Raw genomic sequence first — 26639 nt, 5'->3', positions numbered from 1 at the left:
CAGGGGAATCTTGGCCAGAAGCCATATTACTCCTCCCCCTCCTCCTTCACTGACCTTGGCGTCTGCAGCCGTTCCTCACAACAGGCTGGCAGACGCCTCTCAGGATCCTTTTTACATCTTATTCACTTCTCATCTCCTCTCCACTTCTTGCAGCCAGGCCAGGCCGAGTTGGGCCCAGTCGGCTGCCCGGCGGGAGGCCAGAGGGTGAGGCCGGCAAGGCCCACGAGGCTCGCGCTTCCCCCTCTCTGCCCCCGCTCAGCTGCTTCACATCTTCTCCTCCTTTTTTTTTTTTTTTTTCCTCCTGTTTTCCCCTTTTTAAATACGTTATCGCAGAGGCGTTATCAGGGAACGTTCTGCAGCGGGCCCGCCCTAGGCCCAGCCGAATCCACCGGACAAAGCGGAAACAGAAGCTGCCACCATAGCCCTCCCCCCACCAAATAAAACCAGAACATTCCACCCCTCACCTCTGTGAATTATGTATTTAATAATTATAATTAAAATACACACACATCACAAAAAAAAAATATTCCACACACCAAAACCAAAATTATATCCTCAAAACACCAAATGAAAGCGGGCAACTTAGACACAATCCACCCCTTGTCCCTTCACCACCGCTGGAACACAAATCCCCCATAACCATTTCGCTCTTTTATTGAGTTCAGCCCCTGTTTTGCCCTTAATAATTACTAATTGGCCCTTAATTACTATCCTTATCTCAAATTCCTCGAGCCCCACCTTGGGCGCCAAGATAACTGTGGGAGTTCAGCCCCAGTGGGGACCAGGCTACCCCGTCTCTCTGGGACGGAGAGGAGAACTGGCAAACAAAAGGCAGCAAAAACGCCCGGGTTGAGACGAAACGAACAAAAAAAAATTTAAGAGCGATAACAGAAGAAAACAAAACAGCGTTGGAAAACGAATACCGTACAACAGCTCACAACAAATCTCAGTGCCCAGTTTCTTCCCAGCACCCTCCTCCCTTAGACCCTGAGCACGACGGCACGCGGGACGGACCAGCCCTTGAGCCGATTTGGGTAAACTTACCCCAGCTGTTGGCTCATTAGCAACTGTCCCAGCTGTGTCCCCAGCCGCAGGGGCCACCAGCTCTGGTGAAAGTTAAGTCCATCCTAGCCAGAACCTGGACACACCTGCAACACGGTCTAACGCAACACACACCACACCAAACACACAATTTAGCACCAACATGCCCAAAATGTGGCACCTGTAATACACTCCGACATGAACAACACACAATTTAGCACAAACACTCCCAAAAATATTGCAGTCGGAACACGCTCGCACATGACACAGCACACGCAGCCCACACACAAATCACACAACTTGGCACAAACAACCCCAAAACGCTGCACCCACAACATGGCCTAACACAGCACAGCACAACAGACATAACACACGCACGCACAATTTAGCACGAACACCCGAAATGTTGCACCCACAACACACTCTGACATGACACAACACACACAACACACAACTTGGCCCAAACAGTCCCAAAACGTGGCACCGCAACACGTCCTGACATGGCGCAACACAAGCATAACAGATACAACACAATTCAGCGCAAACAACCCCAAACATGTTGCACTCAGAACACGCTCCGACACGACACGGCACACGCAACATCCCCAAAACCGCTGCGCCCACAACACGCGCTGGCGACGCACACGCAGGACACAGAGCACACGGCCCCCCATCTCCCCCATTGCTCCCATTTGTCATTCCCCAAAAGGGATTTTTTTCTGGGAAAAAAAAATTATATTTTCTTTTTTTTTCTTTTTTTTTTTTTTCCTTTTCACCTTAATGCATCAGCTGAACTTTTTTTTGCGCTGCACCCACATCCCATTTCTGCGAAGCCCCCAATGTTTTGCGCCCTCCGCCCCTGCTTGTAACGCTGGGGCAATTTCAACCCCACCGTTACAAAAAAATAAAAACTCCCTATTTTGTCATTCTGACCTTTTTGGTTTTTTTTTGCCATTTGCATCAACCCCTGGCCTGGCTTTAGCCAAAACAATGTTTTCCTCCCCATTTTCACCTTTTTTTCGCGCCAAAAATGATGTCAAAGCCTGGGTGGGTCAGTCCCCTGAGACCGTCTGTATTTGTCATTTATTTTCCCCTCTTTCTGCAAAAAAATAATAAAGGGAGGAGCAGGAGTCAGCTGCCCCAGGATCGCTCTCGACATTTGCATCAAGAGTTTGAGGAAAAAAACGGAGCTTTTTGGGGCCGGATAGAAAAACAGAGGCGGGTAAGGTTAAATATATATATGTATATGTAAATAAATGTATTTTTCTGCAGAAAAGAGACAAAAGTATGGAATTACATCTGCAAATTCCTCAGACATCGCCTCAGCTCCTGGGTTTGTTCCTGGTAGCAGTTGGATTTGACTGTTTCTGAGGGGATTTGGAGGAAAAAAAGGGGAAAAAGGGGGGGAAAAAGGAAAAAGGGGAGAAAAGAGAAAAAAAGTGGAGAAAGGAGGAAAAAGGGGAGGAAAGGGAAAAACAGGGAAGAAGGGGAAAAAGGGGGAAAAGGAGCAAAAAGAGGAGATTGGGGGGAAAGGACAAAATGGAGCAAAATAAACAAATATGGAAAAAAAAAAGGGAGGAAAAGGGAAAATGGAAAAAAAGGGGGGAAGGAGAAAAAAGGAAAAGGGAGGAAAGGGTAAAAAGGAAAAGAGAGGAAAAGGGAAAAGAGAGGAAAAGGGAAAAAGGGGATGAAAAGGGGAAAGAAAGGAAAAAAAGAGGGGGGGCAACGGGGGGAAATGGGAAAAAAGCAAATATGCTCAGAGGAAAGCTCGAATTTTATAAAAATTCGAGGGGACTCAAATGCATCCTCCTGGGGCTGTTTCCATGGTGACGTGAAGTGATGGGGGGTGTGGGGGGGTCCCTGAATGAGGGGGAGAGCACATGTAAATGCCAAAAAAAAAGCAGATTTGGGGGGCCAGGTGCAGATGCAAGTGCAGTAAAATGTAGATTTTTTTTGGGATGGGGGTAAGTGCAATAAAAGAGTGACTTTTAGAATGAGTATGAGGGAGAAAAACAGATTTTTGGGAGAAGTGTGAGTGCAAAGAAAACCCAGACTTTTGGGGTGAATAAAATAAAATACTTATTTTGTAGGTGAGTGCAAAGGCAAAAATCAGATTTTTAGGGATGCGTGTGAGTCTGAGTGCAATAAAACGTTGAATTCTGGGACATGTGCAAGTGCAATAAACCTCAGAATTTTGGGCCACGGGCAAACAAGTGCTTTTTTAAAAAAAAAAATAGAGAATTTTATCATTTTCTTATCGTATGCAGTCAAAGCACCATGGATGGCAGCCCGGGCCGGGAAAAAGCTGACGAGCGACTGCGGTTCTGGACCGTCGTCTTATGGGGTGAGTCCAAACCGGGTGGAAAAATCCATCATAATCTGTAAAATTTTCCCCCAAAATGAGTATCACCTCAAAATAAGATTTTTCCAGTCCAAGAGGTTGCATTTTGCACCCACGTCCCGTGCAACGATTGAGAAGAGACAAAATTCCACCCCCCATGACACGTGGAGGGGAAACCAAGGGGCAAAGACGCCACCAATGTGCTCCCTTTGAATTCCTCCATACGGCACAAAACTCACCCAAAAATCTCATCTTTTGCCCGGGGAATTAATTGCTGTTTCTTCAAATTGCTATTTCCTCAAGTCGATAGTCTTCTCAATCGATACTCCTTCAAAGCGGTTTCTTCAATTCAGTATTTGTTCAAACGGACAGAGCTTGTGTCGCCAGTTTGATTACCAGTCAAATCAATAGTCTGTCAAAAGTCCCTCAGATCAATAGTCCGTCAAATCAAAAATCTGTCAATTCAAAAATCCATCAATTAAAAAATCCATCAAATCAAAAAAATCCATCAAACCAAAAATCCATCAAACCAAAAATCCGTCAAACCAAAAACCCATCAAACCAAAAATCCAAATCAAAAGCCCGTCACAAGTCCATCACGTCAAAAATTTGGCAAATCAAAAGTTTGTCAAATCAAAAGCCCATCCAGTCATTAGTCTATCAAATCAATAGTCCATCAAATCTCTGTTAGTTCAAGCTGTTATTTCTCAAAAATAATATCCCGTCAAATCAGTAGTCCACCAAATCGCTATTCCTTATCCGCCAAGATTAAATCACGTGCCACCTCAAGCCCAACTTGAGTCTTGTTCCCCGGCTAGGGTTGCCAAATCTGACTTTACGGACGACGAAGGCACTGATGGCGAATCCTTTTCTTCCTCGGGCTTTTCTAGGTGTTTTTTACTCGCTCAGTGTTGGTGCGTCGGCTCCGCATCACCTGGGGGAAAACTTTGTGGTGGCTTTCATGCAAAATGGTTTGCAGCAGACCCTCAACAGTGACTTCAAGCTGCTCATCACAGGTTATTCGCCCTTCACGTCCATAACCATCTCCATGAAGAAGCCAGGCTTGAGGATGACGGTGCAGGCGACAACGGGCCAAACCATCCTGGTGAAGATCCCGCCCCAAGCAGAGATGGTGGGGAGCAAAACCTTCGACAACACCGTGCTGGTGAGGGCCAACAACGCCATCTCCTTGGTGATGGTCAACGAGAAACCCACCTCGGTTGACTCAGCCGTGGTATACCCAGTGCACAGCTGGGGTACGGAGTACCACGTTGTGACACCTAACGTGGGCACTGACCGCTATGGCGAGTTTGTGGTGGCTGCTTGGGATGAACCCACCACAGTTGATGTGCACCTCAAAGCCACAGTGACCTACCAAGGTCGGTCTTACCCCCGCGGCTCAGTGCTTCCCATCAGACTGGAGCCCTTCCAAGCAGCCCAGCTCCAAAGCCCATCTGATATGTCCGGCACAAGGATTGTGGCACAGAAACCCGTGGCCGTCTTCACAGGCCACACTTGCTTGGCCAGGTTCACCAACTGCGATCATTTGGTGGAGCAGCTCCAGCCCGTTTCCAGCTGGGGCACCACCTTCATCGTGCCGCCGTTGCCTTTTGAGACTCAATCTGATATCATCTACGTCTCTACCTCCCAGCCAACGCGCGTGGAGTCTCAACACGGGGCAACCAAGACCGTTCGGGAGCTACGGCCCAGCCGGTCAACGTTCTATGGACTCCAAGCCTTAAATACCTTGACCCTCTCTGCCAACGCTGGCATCCAGGTCATTTTTTTTGCCGACGGAGGTAATAAAGATGCCGTCTCTTATGACCCATTTTTTATGACCATCCCAGATGTCTCCAGCTACTGCCACTCCTATAACATCTTTGCCCTGGAAGGTTACAACAATTATGCCCTGCTGATGGCCAAGACCTCAGAGACGTCCGGAATAATGCTCAACAAAATGCCATTGAGAAATGTCGCATGGAATCCCGTCCCAGGCACCGACTACTCCTGGGCCGGGCAGAGTTTGGGCGGTCAATTCGCTGTCCATACCGTGGAGCACAAGACGTCCCCCTTCGGGTTGCTCAGTGTGGGGATCCGGGAACAAAAAGCCTACGGGTCAGCAGCTGTTTGCAACAGTGGTGAGTGCCCCGTGGCCACCTCCACCTCCCTTCACCCCCTTTTTGCTTCCCTCCTGCCCCCTCTCAAAAGCGTGGTTGCAATGCAAGGCTAAACCACACTTTTTTTTTGGAGTCGAAATCTAGTCCTCTGAGCGGGGTGTCTATAACATCCCCTTTCCATCCTCACAGCTGATAACTGCTGAGCTCGCATCTAGAAAAGTATCTAAAATTAGCTAGTTTGAGCCGAAACTCAGCTTTTCTCTTGTAGCACAATGATAGGCAGGGCTAAAAGGGGCCAATTAATCCAACATGGCTGTGGAGGGGATATTTCTTCTATCAATCTATAATCTAAAATAATAATCTATAAATAAATAACCTGTAATTAAACAATCAATGAAGTGATCAACCCAGATGTTCAAGCCTAAGCTTAACGTGGCTAAACCTACCCGAGATAAAATTTTATTTATAAATAATCTAGAAATAAATAATCTGGAGTTAAGCAATCAGTGAAAGGAGCCTCAAGCAACCAACTCAGATGTTCCAATCTAAGCTTAAGGTGGCTAAACTTGCCCAGGATAAATCCCTGCTTTAATATTTTACACATCTGGGAGTGCTGGTTGACCGTCTACGGTCATGGCGATGCTTGCGCTGTCCCTCAAGACTGCATCGGGCGGCAAAGTCTCCCCCACAATTAATTGCGTGTGATTTCCTCCAGATCCCTGCCGCCTCGTGGAATGTCGCGCGAAGGAGACGTGCAAGATGGAGAAGGGGGAGGCGCTGTGCCTGCACGACTACATGGGAACCTGCACGGGGTTGCAGTCCCTGCAATACCACACCTTCGACGGAATGACCGTGGGCGTCCGGGGCGGCTGCATCTACACCATTGCCAAATATTGCGGCAACGATCCCACCCTGGTGCCTTTCGTCGTGGAGGAGAAGAAGAGCGAAGGCAATTTTAAGGAGTGGTTGACGAACATCTACGTCTACGCCTACAACATCTCCATCCACAAAGGAGCGGGAAGTAAAATCCAGGTGGGTTTTTCCAAGCTGAGGCAGTGTTATTCTGGAAAAAGCCTTTTGGTGCCAAGTGGAAGAGGATAAAACATTGCGGCAGGCAAGGTTGAAATTAAAAAATGAGGAGAACCACCGAAACCACAGAGTACTGGGAAATTTTGCATTAAAAATCAAGACATGGCAAAGGAGAGGGTGTTTGTACCTGACTCGAGGTGTCCTCAGAGGCGTCTCCAATTAAACCACGTTCATTTTTTGGTTAGCATCAAGAAAAAAGCAATTTTAAGGATGCAACTCTACCGCGAGGTTGGCTTTATCAACCATGGACAAGGACCACAAAAAGTGAGTCTAGGTGAGACGCACATCTATTTTTCAAGGTTAGATGTGGTTTCTCCCAGCCCTACAGTTTGGTAGTCGTAACACAAATGAGATTTTCAGCTCAGAAGTTGAAGGAGATGGTTCTCTGATTAAACATCTGGGCTTTGACCTTTTCCCGCTAAAGCCCATCGCGCATCTGCAGGACGTGGGTCAAAATTGTTGATTTATGCTGATAATTGCTTCTTCCTGAAATAAATTTATCTTTCTGATTGTACCTATATGGTTTTTGGGGGTTGTGAACTCTTAGCAAAGCAACCACCTGCTGAGATTTAATCCTTCTTCGTCTTCTTTCCCCCCAAGGTCAACAACAAACTCACCAGCCTACCAGTCACCCTGGAAGCGGGGAAGATCCAGATCTCCCAAAACCAGGGTCGGACCATCCTGCAAACGAATTTTGGGCTGCAGGTGACCTATGATGAAGACTGGGCCATAATGGTGGCGGTGCCCAGCAGCTATTTTGGGGCCACCTGTGGCCTCTGCGGCAACTTCAACGAGGACGCAGAGGATGAGACGACACTTTCCGATGGCACTCAGGCCGCCAGTGTGGAGGACTGGGCCGAGAGCTGGCGAGATCCCTCCTGCCAGGATGATTGTGGAGACGAGGAGACGTTGCAGGACACGGCAGGCTGTGGTGAGCTCAGATGGGAGGGATCTCCAAGCATTTTGTGGGAGAAAAAAGGGGATCCACATGGAGATCTGGCCGTGGGGTACCTGAGATTTGCTGCCCAGCCCACCAAGCTTGTAGGCATCAACTTAGTCAACATCTCCAGCATCGGGGAAGGGTTGTGTTGCTCTTTTCATGGCAAACCACCCCAAAATGCACCTTGTCTGACTTCAGATGTCCATAACACATGGAATTACGTAGGGATTTTCTTGAGGGCCATCCCCACAGGGTATCTCATGGACTCTGAATCACCTGTAGGCATCAGCTGAGCCAACATCTCCAGCGTAGGAGCCCGATGTTTCTCTAAGGAAAGTGCTTAGCTCATCCTTTGTGTTGCTCTTTTTTTTGTTTGTTTGTTTTGTTGAGATTCTCTTCTCGAATTTCATCCTCACAGCTCCGAGATGCCCCAAAAACAGCCACTTTGAGGCCTGCGGGACAGCGTGCCCTGCCACTTGTGCCAACCCCAAAGCCGCTGCAGCCTGCAGCGAGCCGTGCACAGCGAGCTGCCAGTGCAACGAGGGCTTCGTCTTCCACAACGACGCATGTGTCCCCGTGGAGACCTGCAGTTGTTTCCACAACGGTCGCTCCTACAAGGTCAAGGAGGAGTTTTGGGAGGACGGGAGCTGCCAGAACCGGTGCCGATGCGAGGCAGGGGGCAAGGTGGTTTGCAAGAAGGCTGGGTGCAAAGCCCACGAGAAATGCGTCACAGTCAACGACGTCCCCAGCTGCCAGGCAAACAAGTACTTCACCTGCATCGGGACGGGCGATCCTCACTACACCACCTTTGACGGGTTGAGGTATGACTTCCAAGGGACCTGCATCTACCAGTTTGCAGCCCTCTGCACCCAGGACCCCAACCTAGTGCCCTTCACCGTCAAGGTGGAGAACAACAACCGGGGCAGCAAAGCCGTGTCCTTCACCAAAACTGTCACGCTGGAGGTCTACGGCAACGTCATCAGCATGAGCCAGCAGCACCCGCGCAAGGTCAAGGTAGGCCACCGCCAAGGGCTTCATGCAACCTGCATCTAAACTGCTCGTTTGCTACATTTTCCCCCAAATCCCCCTTTTTTTTTCTTCATGGGATGCCTCCCTGGAAGCATCAGTTTCTGTCTGCTGTCTCCAGAGGGAGCCCCGTGCAGCTAGGTTGGATTTAAAAACCTTATTTTTAAACATTTTTAAAAGTTCGTATTAAAAAAAAAAAACAAACCAACCCTACAACTTGTTTATGGTGTGCTGGAAACAGCCGAGTTTCGCTCTGGCAAACCAAGCGAGTGAAAAATATCCATGAATAATAGCAAAAACACTTCCACACTCAAAACCATCCGCTTCGCTTGACGTCTTCAACTTCCTTTTTTTTTTGCTCCCAATGCGGTTTGATGAGTTTATCTTTCCTTTCTCCCAGGCAGCTGCAAACTGACTCAATTAATTTGGGAAAGGTTCAATTCCTGCCTTGTTTTAGCCAAAGCGTTGCACAAAAGGGTTAGCGACAACTTTTCCTTTATTTTTCTCTCTGCACAATAATATTTTCCACTCAATATAGAACCCCATGCCTGGAAATCCTCCTCATGCGAAAGGTTTTTTTGCAGAAACACCCAAATCTTGAGCAATTTTTAATTTGCCATAAAATCCCCTTGGTGCAAAGCATTTTGCAAGATCCCCCAAATTTTGAGTGATTTGCATTTGCCTGGAAATCTTTCCGGAGTTTTGCAGAAGCGCCGAAATCTCGAGCAATTTGCCTTTTGTTGGGAAATTCTCTCCATGCAAAGTGTTTACCAAAGACGCTCCAAACTCGACTGATCTGAATCTGCCTGGAAATCCTCCCCATGCAAACGGTTTTGCAAAACCACCGAAATCTCCATCAATTTGCATTTTTAATTAAAATTCTCCTCGTGCAACGCGTTTACCAAAAATACCCCCAAACTTGGCCGATTTGCATCTGCATGGAAATCCTCCCCTTGCAAAAGTTTTTTGCAGAAACGCCCGGATCTCGAGCGTTTCGCACCAGTCGTTTGCCAGCCAGTGCCTTCGCTGACCCTCCACACCACCTTCCCCAGGTCAACGGAGCCTTCGTGGAGCTCCCGTTCACCCAGAAGGGCCAGTTTGACCTCTACCACAGCGGCGTCCACGGCTTCGCCCGCACCGCCTTCGGCTTACGGGTGAGCTTTGACTGGTACAGCTACGCCCGCGTGATCCTCCCCGAAGCCTACGCCGGCGCTGTCTGCGGCCTCTGCGGCAATGCCAACCGCGACGCCGACGACGACTTCACCACCCGCGACGGCAAACGTGCCGCGGATGAAATCCAGCTGGCCGATAGCTGGAAGGTGGGAGATGTCCCTGGCTGCTCGGCGGGTTGTGTGGGGGATTGCCCGGTGTGCAACGAGGAGCAGAAACGGCCCTACCGCGGTGACAGCTATTGCGGGGTGATCGCCAGAGCTGGGGGGCCCTTCCGGGCTTGCCACAGCGCCGTCAACCCCACGCCCTTCCTCGAGGATTGCGTCTTTGACGCCTGCCACTACAAAGGCCACCGAGACACCCTGTGCAAAGCCATCGCCGCCTACGTGACAGAGTGCCAGAGCCACGGCATCAGCGTGGAGCAGTGGAGGACGCCGTCCTTCTGCGGTGAGCGGAGTCGGGAGGGGATTCCCCCTCCCCCCATGCTTGGCCATAAAAATAAGATTTTTGAGCCGAGTCGCCCACTCTTCTTGGCTTTGCTTACAGCTGATGGAAACACACAACGCCTCCAAAATTTGGTTTATTTGCCCCGTTTCCAACATCTCCTTGCAACACAGTTACTTGATCCTCTCCCTCCACAGCCCTGAGGTCAAACGATGAGCTTAGATGCAAATATGGACGTAGGGAAATTCCCTCCAAAGCAAAATTCATTCCTTCCTTCATGCGACGGCGCAAAATAAATCCCTGTTATCCTCCAGGTTCTTCCTCGATGCAAGGAAAGGGAATGCAAAAATCAGCCTCCGTTGCTCTTCAGAGTGATACTGATGCTCAGTCACTCAAGATCTGCTTGGATTTGCACCCTAGGCTTTGGGCTGACTAAAGAATAGGATTTATCTGCCCCATTCCCAACCATTCCTTCCAGAAAAATTATTTTATTCTCTCCTGCCACAGCCCCGAGGCCAAATGATGAGTTTAGATGCAAGTACGGATTCCCTTCAACTAATTTCAAAAGCAAAATCTGTTCCTCCTTCATGCAAGGGAGCAAAATAAATCTGTGTGGACCTCTGCATTCCTCCGTCACGCAAGGAAGGGGAACGCAAAATAAATCCCCAGCGCCCTCCAAGTATTTAATTAATGCAAGGAAGGAAAACGCAAAATAAAACCCTTTGCCCCCCAGAGCCACATCGATGCCCCACCACCAAAAATTTGCTTGCTTTCCCCCCCCCCAAGCTTCGGTGCAATGATGGGAATGTTCGTTCTGATGCTTTGAGCTGCAAATCCAAGTGGGGCTTCACGTTTTCTCCTCTTGCTTCTCGCAGGCCCCTCCTGCCCCCGTCATTCGCACTACGAGCTCTGCGGGAGCAGCTGCCCGGCCACGTGTCGGGGTCCAGCCGTCCCCGAGGGTTGCGCGTCGGTGCTGTGCACCGAAGGCTGCTTCTGCGACAAGGGCTTCGTCCTCAGCGGTGACGAGTGCGTGCCGGCGGGCGAGTGCGGCTGCGAGCACCGCGGTCGCTACTACAAGAAGGGGGAGGATTTCTACGCCTCGTGCCGGGAGCGATGCCGTTGCAAAGCCAACGGGGTGGTGGAGTGCGAGGAGGTCTTCTGCAGCGCCCACGAGGAATGTCGAGTAGAGGACGGGGTGCTGGGGTGCTACCCCGCGGGCTACGGGCGGCTGGTGGTGTCAGGCGACCCACACTACGTGACGTTCGACGGGCGAGCCTTCGACCTCCTGGGCTCCTGCACCTACGTCCTGGCGCGGCTCTGCAAGCCGGACCCGCGGCTGGCGAACTTCACGGTGCTGCTGGAGCACGACGTGGGCGGTCGGGGCAACGTGGCCCTGATGAAGAAGGTGGTCATCTCCATCCATGGGTACACGGTCAGCATGGAGAGGGGACGGAAGTGGGAGGTGATGGTAAGTCAGGAGGTTCCCACGCCGCGGTGCACATGAGCGTGCGAAACCCGTGGCGCACGTGTGCAAGCAAAATCCCTCAGTGCATACATGCATGTAAAATACCTCGGCGCGTGTGCAATATCCTTGGTGTGCATGTGCGTGCAAAATCCTTCGGTGCATGCAAAATCCCTGATCCAGAAGTTGCGATGACCCCGTTCCTCAGTGCACGTGTGTGCAAAATCCTTTGGGAAGCTTGGGTGTCCCCGTCCCCAGTGCACACGTGTGCGCAATATCCGCGTGTGCGCGTGCCAAATTCCCCGGTGCGCACGTGTGTGGAAAAGCCCCTGCTGCACAAGCGCACGTAAAACGCCCGGCGCGTGCCAAACCTGTTGGTGAACTCGTGCAGGAAGAAATCTGTGGGCGACGGCATGCACGCATGCAAAATCCCCCCCCAGCGCACACGCAAACCCCGCCCCCCCCTCCGACGTGCACATTCCAGGTGGACGGGGAGCGCTACACGTTGCCGCTGGTGACGGAGGACAGGAAGCTACGGATTGGCCAAGAAGGGAACAACATCATCCTCCAGACCGCCGCCGGCCTCCGGCTCCTCTACAACGTGGTCACCTACCTCCTCGTCACCATTCCCGACGTCTACCGGGGCCGTGTGTGCGGACTGGGCGGCAACTACAATGGGGATCCCGGTGACGACTTCCAGCTGCCCGGCGGATCCCTGGCGCAGAGCACTGAGGAATTTGTCACCTCCTGGAAGATGCCGGCGGAGGATAGACCGTGCACCGACGGCTGCAACGGCAAAGTCTGCCGTGTGTGCGATGCCGCTGACACCGCTCCCTATGGCGCCAGCGACTCCTGTGGGCTCATCCGGGACCCGGCGGGACCTTTCGGGCCGTGTCACCCACGGGTGAGCCCCGTGGAGTATTTCAACCACTGCCTTCATGATGTCTGTGCTGCCGACGGTGCCCGGGACATCCTGTGCCATAGCCTCCAAGCCTACTCTGCCGCTTGCCAAGCTGCCGGGGCCGAGATCGGCAGGTGGAGAACGAACGCTTTTTGCCGTAAGTGCTCAAGAATATCTCCATGGAGCCACTTCAACTCCTGTTTTCCTGCAAAGCCACATTTTCCCCCGGGAAAACGCTCCAATTTTGCAATCGTGCCCCTTTTTTTCCCGCTTTCAAGGCAAACTCGCCTTCGCTGTCTGGACGAAGATGACACACGAATGACCCGTGTAATAGCGTGCAAGGCTGCATTTTGCTTAAACACCCCAAAATCAATCAATACCCAGAAATAATTTTTTAAACCTCCCCCAAAGCCTAATTTGGGGGCTTCAATCGCCTATTTCCCACCAAAAACAACCTGGAAGAAAGAAATTCCAGTTCACCATCTCCAAAATATCAATAATTGTGTCAAAGTAGTTCAAAACAGGCGTCCCTCCGCTTTGCCTTGAGGTGATTAACGATATGCAAACACTTTAACTGGGATGTTAAAAGCAGAATTGGGTTGGTTTAGCATCTTTTGGAGCCACCCAAGATTCCCATTGGTTGGCCATGGGTCTCCCGTTACCCACAGTGATGCCCCATTGGATACAGAAAAAAACAGTGGCAGTTTTTGGAGGGTAAACCCGGTATTTCTCCCTTTTTTCCAGCTCTCTCCTGCCCACCCCACAGCCACTACGAGCTCTGCACCCGTACCTGCGACTTCACCTGCGCCAGCCTCTCCGTGTCGGCCCCGTGCAGCTGGACCTGCTTCGAGGGGTGCCAGTGCGACGACGGGTACCTCTTCGATGGAGAAACCTGTGTGTCCCTGGAGCAGTGTGGCTGCACGCACCAGGGACGGTATTTCAAGGTGAGGTTGGCCATCAAGGCTTGGCATTGGCGTTTTTGGTGGAAATGGAGTTGAGAAAGGATTGTGGGGTGAGTTGTCCCATCCAGATGACGCAACTGGTTTGGGGATTCAGTCTTTGATGGGGTAGGTTGTCCCAACTAGATGATGCAGCTGGTTTGTGGCCTCAATCTTTGATGAGTTGGGTTGTCCCGTTGAGTTGATGCAACTAGCTTGGGGTCTCCATCTTCAGTGAGGTGGGCTGGCCCATCTAGATGATGCAATGGACTTGGAGATTCCATCTTTGAGGAGGTTGGTTGTCCCCGTTAGTCAACACAACTGGTTCTGGGACTCAGACTTCGATGAAGTGGGTTGCCACTTCATTTTAAGGACACACATCTGTAATAATGCGATTAATAGCATTCTAAAATGCATATTTTGCTCTGCTGGGCCAGGGGAAAAAGGGGAATTAATTCGTTGAATTGCACAAACTCCACCAAACCCACCTCATGTTTTTTCTTTCTCTCTCTGGGATTTCTTCCCCCCTGTTGAAGAAGGGAAATTCCCCTAAAATTTGGAGGTGGTGTCCGTGCGGATTGAACTCTGAGCCTTTCCCTTCCAGGCGGGCGAGACCATCATCTCCAGCAACTGCTCCATAAAATGCAATTGCCACCCGTCCTGGGGACTTGTCTGTGAGGACATACGGTGTCCCCCGGACGAGGTCTGCGCCACGCGGGACGGGGCACAGCGGTGCGTCAAGCAGGAAGGCCGGTGCCGGGTCTCCCCCGGGGCCTCCTTGACCACGTTTGACCGCGCCGGGGGAAGGCTCCTCGCCAGTGGCACCTACAAAGTGGCCGCCCTTTGCAACGAGGAATCACCCAACTGGTTCAAGGTGGTGGTAGAGGTCAGCGAGTGCCGGGACGACAGCATCCCGGCCGCCGTGGCAGTCTTCATCTTCTTCCGCGAAGCTTTTATCACTGTGAATAACAACATGGAGGTGTGGGTAAGCCGGGGCAGGGCACGGGCGACCCTCGTGGATGAGGAAGATGAATAATTAAATTAAGACACGGAATTTGGGTGGGATTTATCTCCTCTTCCTTTAGACGCCCTTAGGTGTTCAACCCCGATGATATCTTTGCCCTGTACTATTTTTACGTGGTGGTTTGGGATTTTTTTTAATCCGTTTCCGGCATTTTGCCTTGCCGCAGGTGAATGGTCTTTTCACCCACCTTCCAGCGGCAGTGTCCAAAGCCATCTCCTTGAGCGCGGTGGCGGGGAACATCACCGTCTCCCATACGTCGGGCGTGGATGTGCTCTTCAGCCCCAATGGGGAGGTGACGGTGACCGCAGGAGCCGCCTTGGTCAACCGGCTCTGCGCTCCCTGCGGCAACTTCAATGGTGACCCCAGCGATGACCTGAAGCTGCCCGATGGTCGGGCCGTGAGGAGCATCGCAGAAGTCGTTGATGCCTGGAAAGCCAGGGATTTTGCAGGATGGTGAGTGACCCCAAAAGACCCCCCCCACACCAAACCATGGGTCGATATTTTTTTAAGCCTGGGCAAGCAAGAGGGTAGGGAACAACCTCCACGGGGCATCGACGGGTTGGGCTAGGCGGCATCCGGGAAGGACTTCTCCATCTTCTTTGGTTTCATCCACAGCGACTGACACACAAAACCAAGGAAATTATTCTGGTAAGTGACTCTTCTCCTCCTCTGCTGTCACAACTCACGCTACAAACGCTCCTGCGGCCCCATGACTGGATGAGGCTTAGTTTGCTCAACCCTCCCTAATTAATTACCTGAATAATTGGGGGTTTCTGGTGCCTCAGCATGGACCAGCTTTATGAAGAACAGACATCCAATGCCTTAGCGTCAAGGTAGGACATCCTCTACAAAATGGGTCCTGACCAAAATCACGACGCCCAGGAAAATTGTCTTTGTAGGAAGAAAAATTGAGCCAAGATCAAGCTGGAAGGTAGTTCTTCGGCATCTCATGGCACGCCTTCCGCTTCGCTAGGCTGCTCGGGTTTGTGCCCCTGAGAAGCAGAGAGGAAAGAGGCGAATACAGAGCGATTTTGCTGAATATAGATTGATTTCACTGAATATGGAATATGCGGTGATTTTGCCCAATATAGAATGATCTTGCTGAACACAGGGCCTTCTTGCAAAATACAGAGCGATTTTGCCAACTATAGGGCAACTTTGCCAAATACAGGGTGATCTTGCCAGATACAGGGTGATCCGGCCTAATACAGAGCAATCTAGCTGAATATAAGGTGACCTTGCGGAATATAGGGTGCTCTTGTTGAAAATATAGCGATTTTGCCAAATAATGAGCGATCTTGCCCAACACAGGGCCCTTTCGCCCAATACAGAGCCATTTTACCGAACCCCAAAGCCACCGCCGCAGGTGGTGGCTCACAATCGGAAGATTCCTCCAAGGGCCATCCCATCTCCACCTTCTGCTCGCTTGCCCGCACACCACGCCCTCGCGCACCCGTGGGCCTGCCCTCGCTCCACCGCCTTCCCCGGCCCCCCGCCACGGCGCCGCCTGTCCCGCACGGCATCTCCGCACCAGCACCTAACACTCAAACGTGCCAGAACACAACCATCTAACCCCTGCTTCCCCCCCCGCCGCTGGCTACAGGGATGCCCCGGAGGGAGACCGGACAAAGTTGCAACAACGGGGTGGTGGGGTGGGGAGGGAACTGCAATTTTTTGGTGACATCCATGACGTGGAAGATGAAGCCAACAACGCCGTGAAGCAGCAGCCAGGCTTGGAAACTTTTTGAGAGCGATCCCATGCACAGGGACAGGATCGGCCCCATAAAAACATGGTTGCATTGAGCAAAACTCACCTTTTAGGAAGGGGAAGATGCAATTTTCTGCCTCCCCGCGGGGATGCGACTACGAGGGTGAGGAAGGGCTGTTGGGTCCTTTTCAAAGGGGGGGATCCTGACGGCCGCCCACGTTTCGTCTCTTCCAGCCGCGCCTCCAACCTCGTACGGATGGAAGTGGAAGCCCCTGTCTACCCTATGCAGTAGGCGAAACCGCACGGAGGCCGACGTGAGAGGACAGTGTCCGCGCGCACACGCACACCAGTTCATGCCCTTCTTGTAAATACTCCTGCAGAGGTCTTCATACCTGCAGAGGCACCAACCAGCATCTCAGGTTGAGTTTCTGCAAGCGCAGAAGGAAAACCAGCACTGAGCTACGATGGATGTCTACAGTAGCAGGTCGCGCAGGTTCAAATACCTGCAAAAAAAAAAAAGGGCAAATGCTTCATCTGGCATCAAATTGGTGAGGAAAAAAAAAAAGTGTATTTTAAAGACCTGATCTGCTTGAGGTAGAGCCCAAAGCTGAGGTGATCCATCTGCGCCAGAGCGGCCTGAAGAAAAGCAAGATAAACACCGCAAGCCAAAATAAACATAAAAACCAGACCCAAATCCCAGCCGTTTTTCCCCAGAAATGCACTAATCCCATTGACTGTTTTCAGTATTATGCTGCCTGCTGTCGGGTTCTTCAATAAACCCTTTTTACAAAGTTTTTGTTTTTTTTTTTCTTGTGGGTTTGTGGGGTTTTGGTTTTGTTTTGTAAATTCTGGGGTGGGGGGGACAATGGGAATTGTCTTCTCTCTTTGCACTGTGGTGGTTTAGCCCAGATCACCACACAGTTTCTTATTCACCCTCCCCCTACCCAGTGGGACGGGGGAGAGAAATTGGGAAAAATGGGGAAACGCTTCAGAGTGGTTTCCTCAGCAAAAGGATCTGTGTATTTCCCATGATGAAACAACCCAACGTGCCTTCCCATGGTGACAAACCCACCCAACGTGCCTTCCCATGGTGACAAACCCACCCAACGTGTCTTCCTGTGGTGGAAAACCAACCCAACGCGTCTTCCCATGGTGACAAACCCACCCAACGTTTCTTCCCATGGTGACAAACCCACCCAACATGTCTTCCCGTGGTGACAAACCCACCCAACATGTCTTCCCATGGTGACAAACCCACCCAACGTGTCTCCCATGCTGAAACTCCCCAGCACATCTACCATGTTGAAACTCCCCAACGTGTCTTCCCATGGTCAAACAACCCAACGCGTCTCCCATCTTGACACCACCCAACATCTCCCATGGTGAAACAACCCAATGTGGGAAATATTCCCACGGCGAAACACCCCGAGATGTCTCCCACGATGAAACATCCCAATTTTCTGTGAGGAAACACCTTCAATGTATTTCCCATGGCGAAATACCCCAAATCGTTTCCTACTTCAGGGAATGACTGAATTGCCATGGGAGCGAGACCTTTTCGGAGGTGACACAAACACCCTCCACTCTTGCGTTACTTCGCACAGGGAGACAGCAGCAGGCTAATTAAAAATGAATAAAGAATAATTAATAACTTGGGGGAAAAAAAAGAGAATTGGCTGCCTGATAAGTAGATTTTGGGGCTCACTGAAGCCAGAAAGTTGCGTGAGTTGACAGCAGCCATGTGCGTGCATCCCTGTGCACCCACCGGCCCTCTCTCTGGGAGGGTTTTTTCAATATAATACCTCAATATCCCCTTGAAACATTAAAAAAAAATTAAAAACCCTCAACTTTTTCCTGGGAAGTCCACGCAAGGTCACTCTGTTTCTACTAAATTCTTTCCTTCCATTGAGTCAGCAGCTGCTCGACTTCTGGAGTACTTCACGTGAAGCGAGAAGCCCGCAGCGATGACGGGGTTTGCGCAATCCCTCGCAACTGGGGAGGGCGGGGGAACAGCCCGAGCAAATCCGTGACAAAGAATCCCCGCGCACTTCATTACAACAAATCCCACAGCACTTAAATCCCAAAGCGACGCTGGAAAACCCCCAAAGTATTTCCAAATGGTCCCAAAGGAATTCTCGCGTTCCCCAAGCAATTAAAACAAATCCCAAAGCAATTATAAACCCCTCTCAAAGTAATTACACCCTCTCAAATTAATTAGAAAATACTCAAACTACTTACAAATTATCTGAAAGTGTGTATAACAAATCCCAAAGTGATTTTGGAAAACCCCCAAGTGGTTCCAAATGATCCCAAAGAATTCTCACAAGTCCCCAAGCAATTAAAACGAATCCCCAGGCAATTAAAACAAAATCCCAAAGCAATTAAAGCAAAACCCGAAAGCAATCAAATCAAATCGCACAGGATTTATTATTTATTACCCCCGAAGAACTCTAACAAACCCAAAATGCCTTAAAAAAAAAAAAAAAGTTATAAATCACTTAATTGTGGCCTCCTGCAACCTGCCACGGAAATATCCGGCGCTGCTGATCCTGCCCAGAACACCCAGTTCACCAGAAATCCCTCCCAGTCCATCACGAGCGAAAGGCAGTTAGCCGTGGGCGGGCTTTGGACACCTTCCCCAGGCGCGGGACCTGATTTGCTATTTTTGAGCTCAAATATTTGCGAGCGTTGGAGTTCGGCGAGTTCCACGGAAAAAAAAAAAACGTTTTCGCTGATGCTGCTCGAAAAGCAGGTAGCCTCTGTTCTGGGAAAAGGGTGTTTCCCCGGGAAATTAATTCCCAGGGGTGAAGAAATTGGGGTGTTTTTTCCCCCCCAAAAAAAAAACGAGCGGAGGTGACCCCAGCAGATCAGCCCTTTCCAAGCCGGGTCGTGCAACGTCAAAAAAACTTAACGGGGTGCGCGAAAACGGGGGACCGGACCCAACGCGGGTGGAGGAATCGCGTTTTATCCCCCCCCGCAAACGTCAATTGTAAAAAGATGCACGGGAAAAAAAAAAAAAAACCAGGGAGGGGATTTTGGGTTCAAGGTCATCTAGGAACGGGGAAATGCAAAGCAAGGCCGGTTGCAATCGTATGCAAAGCGCATTGCAACCCGAAAGTGTGGGGCATCGCAAAAAACCAGCGTGCTGCATCGCAAAGCAAAGCCTGCTGCATCACAAAAAACAGCGTGGTGCATCGCAACCCACAGCGTGGTGCATCGCAACCTGCAGCGAGGGGCGTTGCAACCCCCAGCCTGGTGCATTGCAAAAAAACAGCGTGCTGCATCACAACCCACAGCATGCTGCAACGCAAAACAAAGCCTGGTGCATTGCAAAAAACAGTGTGGTGCATCGCAAAGCAAAGCCTGCTGCATCACAAAAAACAGCGTGGTGCATCGCAACCCACAGCGAGGGGCATCGCAGCCCCCAGCGTGCTGCATCGCAACCCCAAGCGTGCTGCATCGCAACCTGCAGCGAGGGGCGTCGCAACCCCCAGCCTGGTGCATTGCAAAAAAACAGCGTGCTGCATCACAACCCACAGCATGCTGCAACGCAAAACAAAGCCTGGTGCATTGCAAAAAACAGTGTGGTGCATCGCAACCTGCAGCGAGGGGTGTCACAGCCCCCAGCGTGCTGCATCACAACCCCCAGCGTGCTGCATCGCAAAACAAAGCCTGGTGCATCGCAACCCCCAGCGTGCTGCATCGCAACCTGCAGTGAGGGGTGTCACAGCCCCCAGTGTGCTGCATCACAACCCACAGCGTGCTGCATCGCAAAACAAAGCCTGGTGCATCGCAACCCCCAGCGTGCTGCATCGCAACCTGCAGCGAGGGGCGTCGCAACCCCCAGTGTGCTGCATTGCAAAACAAAGCCTGGTGCATCGCAACCCCCAGTGTGCTGCATCGCAACCTGCAGCGAGGGGCATTGCAACCCCCAGCGTGCTGCATTGCAAAACAAAGCCTGGTGCATCGCAAAAAACAGCATGGTGCATTGCAACCCACAGCGTGCTGCATCGCAAAACAAAGCCTGGTGCATCGCAACCCACAGTGTGGTGCATTGCAACCTGCAGCGAGGGGCATTGCAACCCCCAGCATGCTGCATCGCAACCTGCAGCGAGGGGTGTCACAGCCCCCAGCGTGCTGCATTGCAACCCACAGCATGCTGCATCGCAAAACAAAGCCTGGTGCATTGCAACCTGCAGCGAGGGGCGTTGCAACCCCCAGCGTGCTGCATCGCAAAAAACCAACGTGCTGCATTGCAAAACAAAGCCTGGTGCATAGCAAAAAACAGCGTGGTGCATTGCAACCTGCAGCGAGGGGCCTCACAGCCCCCAGCGTTCTGCATTGCAACCCACAGCGTGCTGCATTGCAACCCACAGCGTGCTGCATTGCAACCCACAGCGTGCTGCATTGCAAAACAAAGCCTGGTGCATCGCAAACCCAGCGCCGCAGGATTTGCAATCCACAGCAAAAGGCTTTGCAAGGCGGAGGGGGGCGCGTTGCGATCCAAAGCGACGCGCATCGAATCCAAAATCAGTGGCCTTGCAATCCGGACGCGAGGCCTGTTGCAATCCACAGCGAGGGGCCCTGCAAACTGCGGCGACGGAAACCGCGAACCACGGCGAGGGGCACCGCGAATCGCGGCGAGGGGGCGTCGCAACCCGCGGCGAGGGGAATTGCAAATCTGGGAGAGGGAAATTGCGAGCTGCGGCGACGGAAACCGCAAACCACGGCGAGGGGCGCCGCACGCCAAGGCAACGCAAGGCCGCGGTCAGCGGCGACGCGCAGCGCAAACCCCAGCGGGGCCTCTCGCAACCCAAAACCCCCGCGGGTCGGCGTGGCAAGCCAGGAGCCCTCACGTCATCCCCCCCCCCCTTTCCACCTTCCCAACCCTTTCACCCCGGATTACGCACGGCGGTCGGATTTTATTTACCTCCGGGAGGGGAGCAGAAATATCAGGTGTTCTCCCCGCCGCCCGCCGCCGCCCCCCGCCCCGGGGCGGCCACGTCTCAGCCGTTCCCCCTTGCCAAAAAAAAAAAAAAAGAAAATTAAAATGTAATAAATCAATAAATCAACCCGAGAGGCAAGCGGGAAGCGAAGGCGCGGGAGGACGGCGGGGGCAGTAGGCCGCGGCGTTCCCAGAAATCCGAGAGGAGCTGGCGGGACGCCCGGGGGTTTTGCAACCTGAGCTGCGCGGCCGGCCAGACCGCGGCCGCAAGCAGAACCAGCGGGGATGCTGCGAGGAAAACGATGGTTTGTGGGGTTTTTTTTTGCAAGATTTTGCAAAAAAAATCCCGGCATTGTACAGCTGGGGGTGCAATTTTCCGGGCGAGGATGCCATTTTTTTCCAGGCTGCAGCGTGCGAACGCCGAGGGATTCGTCTTCCCCGTGCGACGTGCGGCAGGTTTGGCAAAAAAGCGAAGCTTTGCAAGGAGCAGAAAGCTTCCCCGGAGGTTAATCCTCTCCTGACCTTTTGCAATCCGGCAGCCGCCTCGCCTTCGAAAAGCAAAGTCTTCTATTATTTATTATTATTTTGTTTCCCCCTTCATTCCCCCCCCCCCCCCCCAAAAAAAAAGGAACCCGGATCTGGGCAGGTTCAGATGGGGTTTGTTTGAAATTTCATCCGGATGAGGAGGTGGAGGAAAAGGAGGGGTGGGGAGGGAGGGTGACGCAACCGGCTTCGGGGAAGCAAAAAGAAGCAGAAATAACCCAGGCCAGGTGCAAATGCGAACGGTGCAATGATTTAACCTGGTCAAATGTAAAAAATGGGGAGAAATAACCCAGTCTGGGGGCAAATAACCCAGTCTGGGGGCAAATAACCCAGTCTGGGGGCAAATGTGAGTGGTGCAATGATTTAACCCGGAGCAAATGTAAAAAATGGGGAGAAATAACCCAGTCTGGGGGCAAATGTGAGTGGTGCAATGATTTAACCCGGAGCAAATGTAAAAAATGGGGAGAAATAACCCAGTCTGGGGGCAAATAACCCAGTCTGGGGGCAAATAACCCAGTCTGGGGGCAAATGTGAGTGGTGCAATGATTTAACCCGGTGCAAAACAAAAAATGGGGAGAAATAACCCAGTCTGGGGGCAAATAACCCAGTCTGGGGCAAATGTGAGTGGTGCAATGATTTAACCCGGAGCAAATGTAAAAAATGGGGGCAAATAACCCAGGCTGGGGGCAAATGTGAGTGGTGCAATAATTTAACCTGGTGCAAAACAAAAAAATGGGGAGAAATAACCCAGTCTGGGGGCAAATGTGAGTGGTGCAATGATTTAACCCAGTGCAAATGTAAAAAATGGGGAGAAATAACCCAGTCTGGGGGCAAATGTGAGTGGTGCAATGATTTAACCTGGTGCAAAACAAAAAAATGGGGAGAAATAACCCAGTCTGGGGGCAAATAACCCAGTCTGGGGGCAAATAACCCAGTCTGGGGCAAATGTGAGTGGTGCAATGATTTAACCCGGTGCAAAACAAAAAATGGGGAGAAATAACCCAGTCTGGGGGCAAATAACCCAGTCTGGGGCAAATGTGAGTGGTGCAATGATTTAACCCGGAGCAAATGTAAAAAATGGGGAGAAATAACCCAGTCTGGGGGCAAATGTGAGTGGTGCAATGATTTAACCCGGTGCAAAACAAAAAATGGGGAGAAATAACCCAGTCTGGGGGCAAATAACCCAGTCTGGGGCAAATGTGAGTGGTGCAATGATTTAACCCGGAGCAAATGTAAAAAATGGGGAGAAATAACCCAGTCTGGGGCAAATGTGAACAGTGCAATGATTTAACCCGGTGCAAAACAAAAAATGGGGAGAAATAACCCAGTCTGGGGGCAAATAACCCAGTCTGGGGGCAAATGTGAGTGGTGCAATGATTTAACCCGGTGCAAATGTAAAAAATGGGGAGAAATAACCCAGTCTGGGGGCAAATGTGAGTGGTGCAATGATTTAACCCGGTGCAAATGTAAAAAATGGGGAGAAATAACCCAGTCTGGGGGCAAATAACCCAGTCTGGGGGCAAATGTGAGTGGTGCAATGATTTAACCTGGAGCAAATGTAAAAAATGGGGAGAAATAACCCAGTCTGGGGGCAAATAACCCAGTCTGGGGGCAAATGTGAGTGGTGCAATGATTTAACCCGGTGCAAATGTAAAAAATGGGGAGAAATAACCCAGTCTGGGGGCAAATAACCCAGTCTGGGGCAAATGTGAGTGGTGCAATGATTTAACCCGGAGCAAATGTAAAAAATGGGGAGAAATAACCCAGTCTGGGGGCAAATGTGAACGGTGCAATGGTTTAACCCGGTGCAAAACAAAAAATGGGGAGAAATAACCCAGTCTGGGGCAAATGTGAGTGGTGCAATGATTTAACCCAGTACAAATGTAAAAAATGGGGAGAAATAACCCAGTCTGGGGCAAATGTGAACGGTGCAATGATTTAACCTGGTGCAAAACAAAAAATGGGGAGAAATAACCCAGTCTGGGGCAAATGTGAGTGGTGCAATGATTTAACCCGGTGCAAAACAAAAAAATGGGGAGAAATAACCCAGTCTGGGGCAAATGTGAGTGGTGCAATGATTTAACCCGGAGCAAAACAAAAAATGGGGAGAAATAACCCAGTCTGGGGCAAATGTGAACAGTGCAATGATTTAACCCGGTGCAAAACAAAAAAATGGGGAGAAATAACCCAGTCTGGGGCAAATGTGAGTGGTGCAATGATTTAACCCGGTGCAAAACAAAAAAATGGGGAGAAATAACCCAGTCTGGGGGCAAATGTGAACGGTGCAATGATTTAACCTGGTGCAAAACAAAAAATGGGGAGAAATAACCCAGTCTGGGGCAAATGTGAGTGGTGCAATGATTTAACCCGGAGCAAATGTAAAAAATGGGGAGAAATAACCCAGTCTGGGGGCAAATAACCCAGTCTGGGGGCAAATGTGAACGGTGCAATGGTTTAACCCGGTGCAAAACAAAAAATGGGGAGAAATAACCCAGTCTGGGGGCAAATGTGAGTGGTGCAATGATTTAACCCGGTGCAAAACAAAAAATGGGGAGAAATAACCCAGTCTGGGGGCAAATGTGAACAGTGCCGTGCCGTAACCCCTTTGCACTTTCCTGCGGCTGCTGCCATCTGCTGCCGCACCCCGGGCAGACTGATGCATGCCGATGCGCGCTGATGCATGCTGATGTGCGCCGACATGCACCAACGCACACCGACACGCAGCAACGCGCACCGACGTGCACCAACGCGCACCGACGCTCAGCGACGTGCACCAACGCACACCGACACGCAGCAACGCGCACCGACGTGCAGCGACGTGCACCAACGCACAGCGACGCACACCGACGAGCACCAACGCACACCGACACGCAGCGACACGCAGCGACGCGCAGCGACGTGCACCAACGCACAGCGACGCACAGCGACGTGCACCAACGCACACCGACGCGCGGCGACGTGCACCACATGTGGCGGCACGGCCGCCCCCCGGCCTGGCCCTGCACACCCCACCCCGCCACCTCGCACCTGCTTTTTTTTTGCAGGCCCCGCGTTCCTCCTGCACCCGCTCTCACGTCGCGTTTCGGCGCGCGCGCCCCCTCCTCGTCGCCCTTTGCGCTGCGATTTCGCACGCTCTTCTCGCGGCCCCTTTCGCGACCCCCTCGGGCCGCGTTTTTTTTGCGCCGGCCTCTGCGGCGCCTTTGGCACGTTTCCTCCTGCGTCCTCTTTCACAACCCGCTCCTTGCCGCCCCTTCTTGCCCTTCGCGTCGCATTTTTTGGCACCGACCCCTTGCGCCCCCTTTTTCCGCGCCGGCTCTTGCACCCCCTCGCTGCGTCGCCTTTGCGTCGCGTTCGTGCAGGCTCCCCTGGCGCTGCCTTTTGCGTCGCCTTTGCCACTGCAAAAAAAAAACCTCGCCCCAAAACACCCTGGGACCCCCCAAAACACCCCGGGACCCCCAAAACACCCCGGGACCCCCCTAAACTACCCCAGGGACCCCCAAACCTCCCTGGGACCCCTTCAGCTGCCTTGAAACCCCCAAACCCCTCCAGAGGACCCCCAAATCTCCCCCAGGATCCCCAAAACCACCCCAGGGACCCCCCTCAACCCCGCCGAGGACCCCCAAATGCCCTGGGGACTCTCCCACCCCCACCCAAGATGCCCCCAGCCCCCCTGAAAGCCCCAAACCCCTCCAAGGGACCCCCAAATCTCCCCCAGGAACCCTAAAACCACCTCCAGGGACCCCCTAACTACTTCAGGGACCCCCAAAACCTCCCTGGGACCCCCCTCAGTTCCCTTAAGACCCCCTCAGCTCCCCTGAAAGACACAAATCCCCCCTGGGACCTCCAAACCCCCCCCCGGGACCCCCTTAAACCAACCCAGGGACCTTTGAACCCCTCAAAGATGACTTAACCCCCGCTGGAACCCCATCAGCACCCCTGGCACCCCCAAACCCCTCCAGGGGAACCCCATCAGCACCCCAGGACCCCCCTAAACTACCCCAGGGACCCCCTCAGCCCCCTTAAAACCCCCAAATCCCTCCAGGGGTCCCGCAAATGCCCCCCTCGGATCCCCTAAACCATCCCAGAGACCCCCAATCCCCCCAAGGACCCCCAAACACCCTGGGGAGTCTCCAACCCCCCCCAAGATGCCCTGGGGACCCCAAACGCCTCCTGGAGACCCCTAAGTCACCCCCTGGGATGCCCCAATTCTCCAGGGACCCCCCCAAATCCCCCAGGAGACCCTACAAACCCCCTGGGACACCATCAGCACCCCTGGCACCCCCAAATCCCTCCAGGGGACCCCCAAACACCCCAGTACCCTCCTAAACTTCACCTGAGCCCCCCAAACCTCCCTGGGACCCCCTCAGCCCCTTAAAACCCCAGATCCCTCCAGGGGACCCCCAAATCTCCCCTGAGACGCCTAAAACCACTCAGAGACCCCTTAACCCCCCCCCGAGAACCCCAAAACCACCACAGAGACCCTCCCCCAAAACCTCCCCAGGAGTCCCTCAGCCCCCCCAAAGACCCCTGACCCCCTCAGCATCTCTGGAGCCCCAAAACCCCTCCAGGGGAACCCCCAAATCCCCCCTGGCACCCCCAAAACAACACCAGAGACCCCCTAAACCCCCCCTGGGAACCCCAAAACCACCCCAGAGACCCCTCAGCGTCCCAAAGACCCCTCACCCCCCCCGGACCCCCACAGTCTCCCTGGGGCCCCAAAACCACCCCAGAGACCCCCCCAATATCCCCAAGGACCCCCAAACCCGCTGGAGACTCTCCCACGCCCCCCCCCCCCCAAGATGCACCAGGACCCTGAAAGCCCCAAATCCCTCCAAGGGACCCCCAAATCCCACTTGGGGCCTTGCAAACCACCCCGGAGACCCCCTAAACCCCCCGGGAACCCCAAAGTAATCCTAAACTCCCCACGGACCCTTCAGCCCCCTCAAGGGG

General features: G+C 52.3%; 1 protein-coding gene and 1 long non-coding RNA gene across 3 annotated transcripts; one reads left to right on the top strand and one right to left on the bottom strand.

The window, feature by feature from the left end:
* The first annotated feature begins 1792 nt into the window (after positions 1 to 1792).
* On the top strand, positions 1793 to 16995 carry LOC147596077 (IgGFc-binding protein-like). 2 transcript variants are annotated; one of them, XM_086771677.1, is made up of 14 exons: positions 1793 to 2263; positions 3309 to 3385; positions 4273 to 5520; positions 6215 to 6531; positions 7189 to 7519; positions 7947 to 8542; positions 9607 to 10171; positions 11044 to 11636; positions 12115 to 12688; positions 13276 to 13475; positions 14074 to 14454; positions 14660 to 14946; positions 15109 to 15141; positions 16436 to 16995. In XM_086771677.1, exons 2-13 carry the CDS (start codon positions 3319 to 3321, stop codon positions 15113 to 15115), a joined length of 5166 nt encoding a protein of 1721 aa, XP_086627803.1. In that variant the 5' UTR covers positions 1793 to 2263; positions 3309 to 3318; the 3' UTR covers positions 15116 to 15141; positions 16436 to 16995. The 2 variants fall into 2 exon arrangements, with proteins under 2 accessions (XP_086627803.1, XP_086627802.1); XM_086771676.1 differs by lacking the exon at positions 15109 to 15141.
* LOC147596078 (uncharacterized) lies at positions 15032 to 16440 on the bottom strand. The gene is made up of 3 exons (XR_015261616.1): positions 16308 to 16440; positions 15358 to 15485; positions 15032 to 15111 (listed from the first exon to the last, which is right to left on the bottom strand). It is a non-coding gene; the product is annotated as an uncharacterized LOC147596078 (long non-coding RNA).
* Positions 16996 to 26639: the final 9644 nt, after the last annotated feature.

The sequence above is a fragment of the Chlamydotis macqueenii genome, unplaced genomic scaffold (genome assembly GCF_036417535.1).
Source record: "Chlamydotis macqueenii isolate bChlMac1 unplaced genomic scaffold, bChlMac1.mat HAP1_SCAFFOLD_185, whole genome shotgun sequence".
Lineage (NCBI taxonomy): Eukaryota > Metazoa > Chordata > Aves > Otidiformes > Otididae > Chlamydotis > Chlamydotis macqueenii.
Note: the sequence above shows the minus strand (reverse complement) of the source record. Positions and strands in the feature narration are given on the sequence as shown.

What these genes read in the sequence shown, in the direction of transcription:
- LOC147596077 (XM_086771676.1), top strand. Translation starts at nt 3,319, where the DNA reads ATGGATGGCAGCCCGGGCCGGGAAAAAGCTGACGAGCGACTGCGGTTC. An exon ending in GAGCGGGAAGTAAAATCCAG is followed by an intron (nt 6,532 to 7,188) that starts GTGGGTTTTTCC and finishes TTTCCCCCCAAG; the next exon opens with GTCAACAACAAACTCACCAG. An exon ending in GAGAACGAACGCTTTTTGCC is followed by an intron (nt 12,689 to 13,275) that starts GTAAGTGCTCAA and finishes CCTTTTTTCCAG; the next exon opens with CTCTCTCCTGCCCACCCCAC.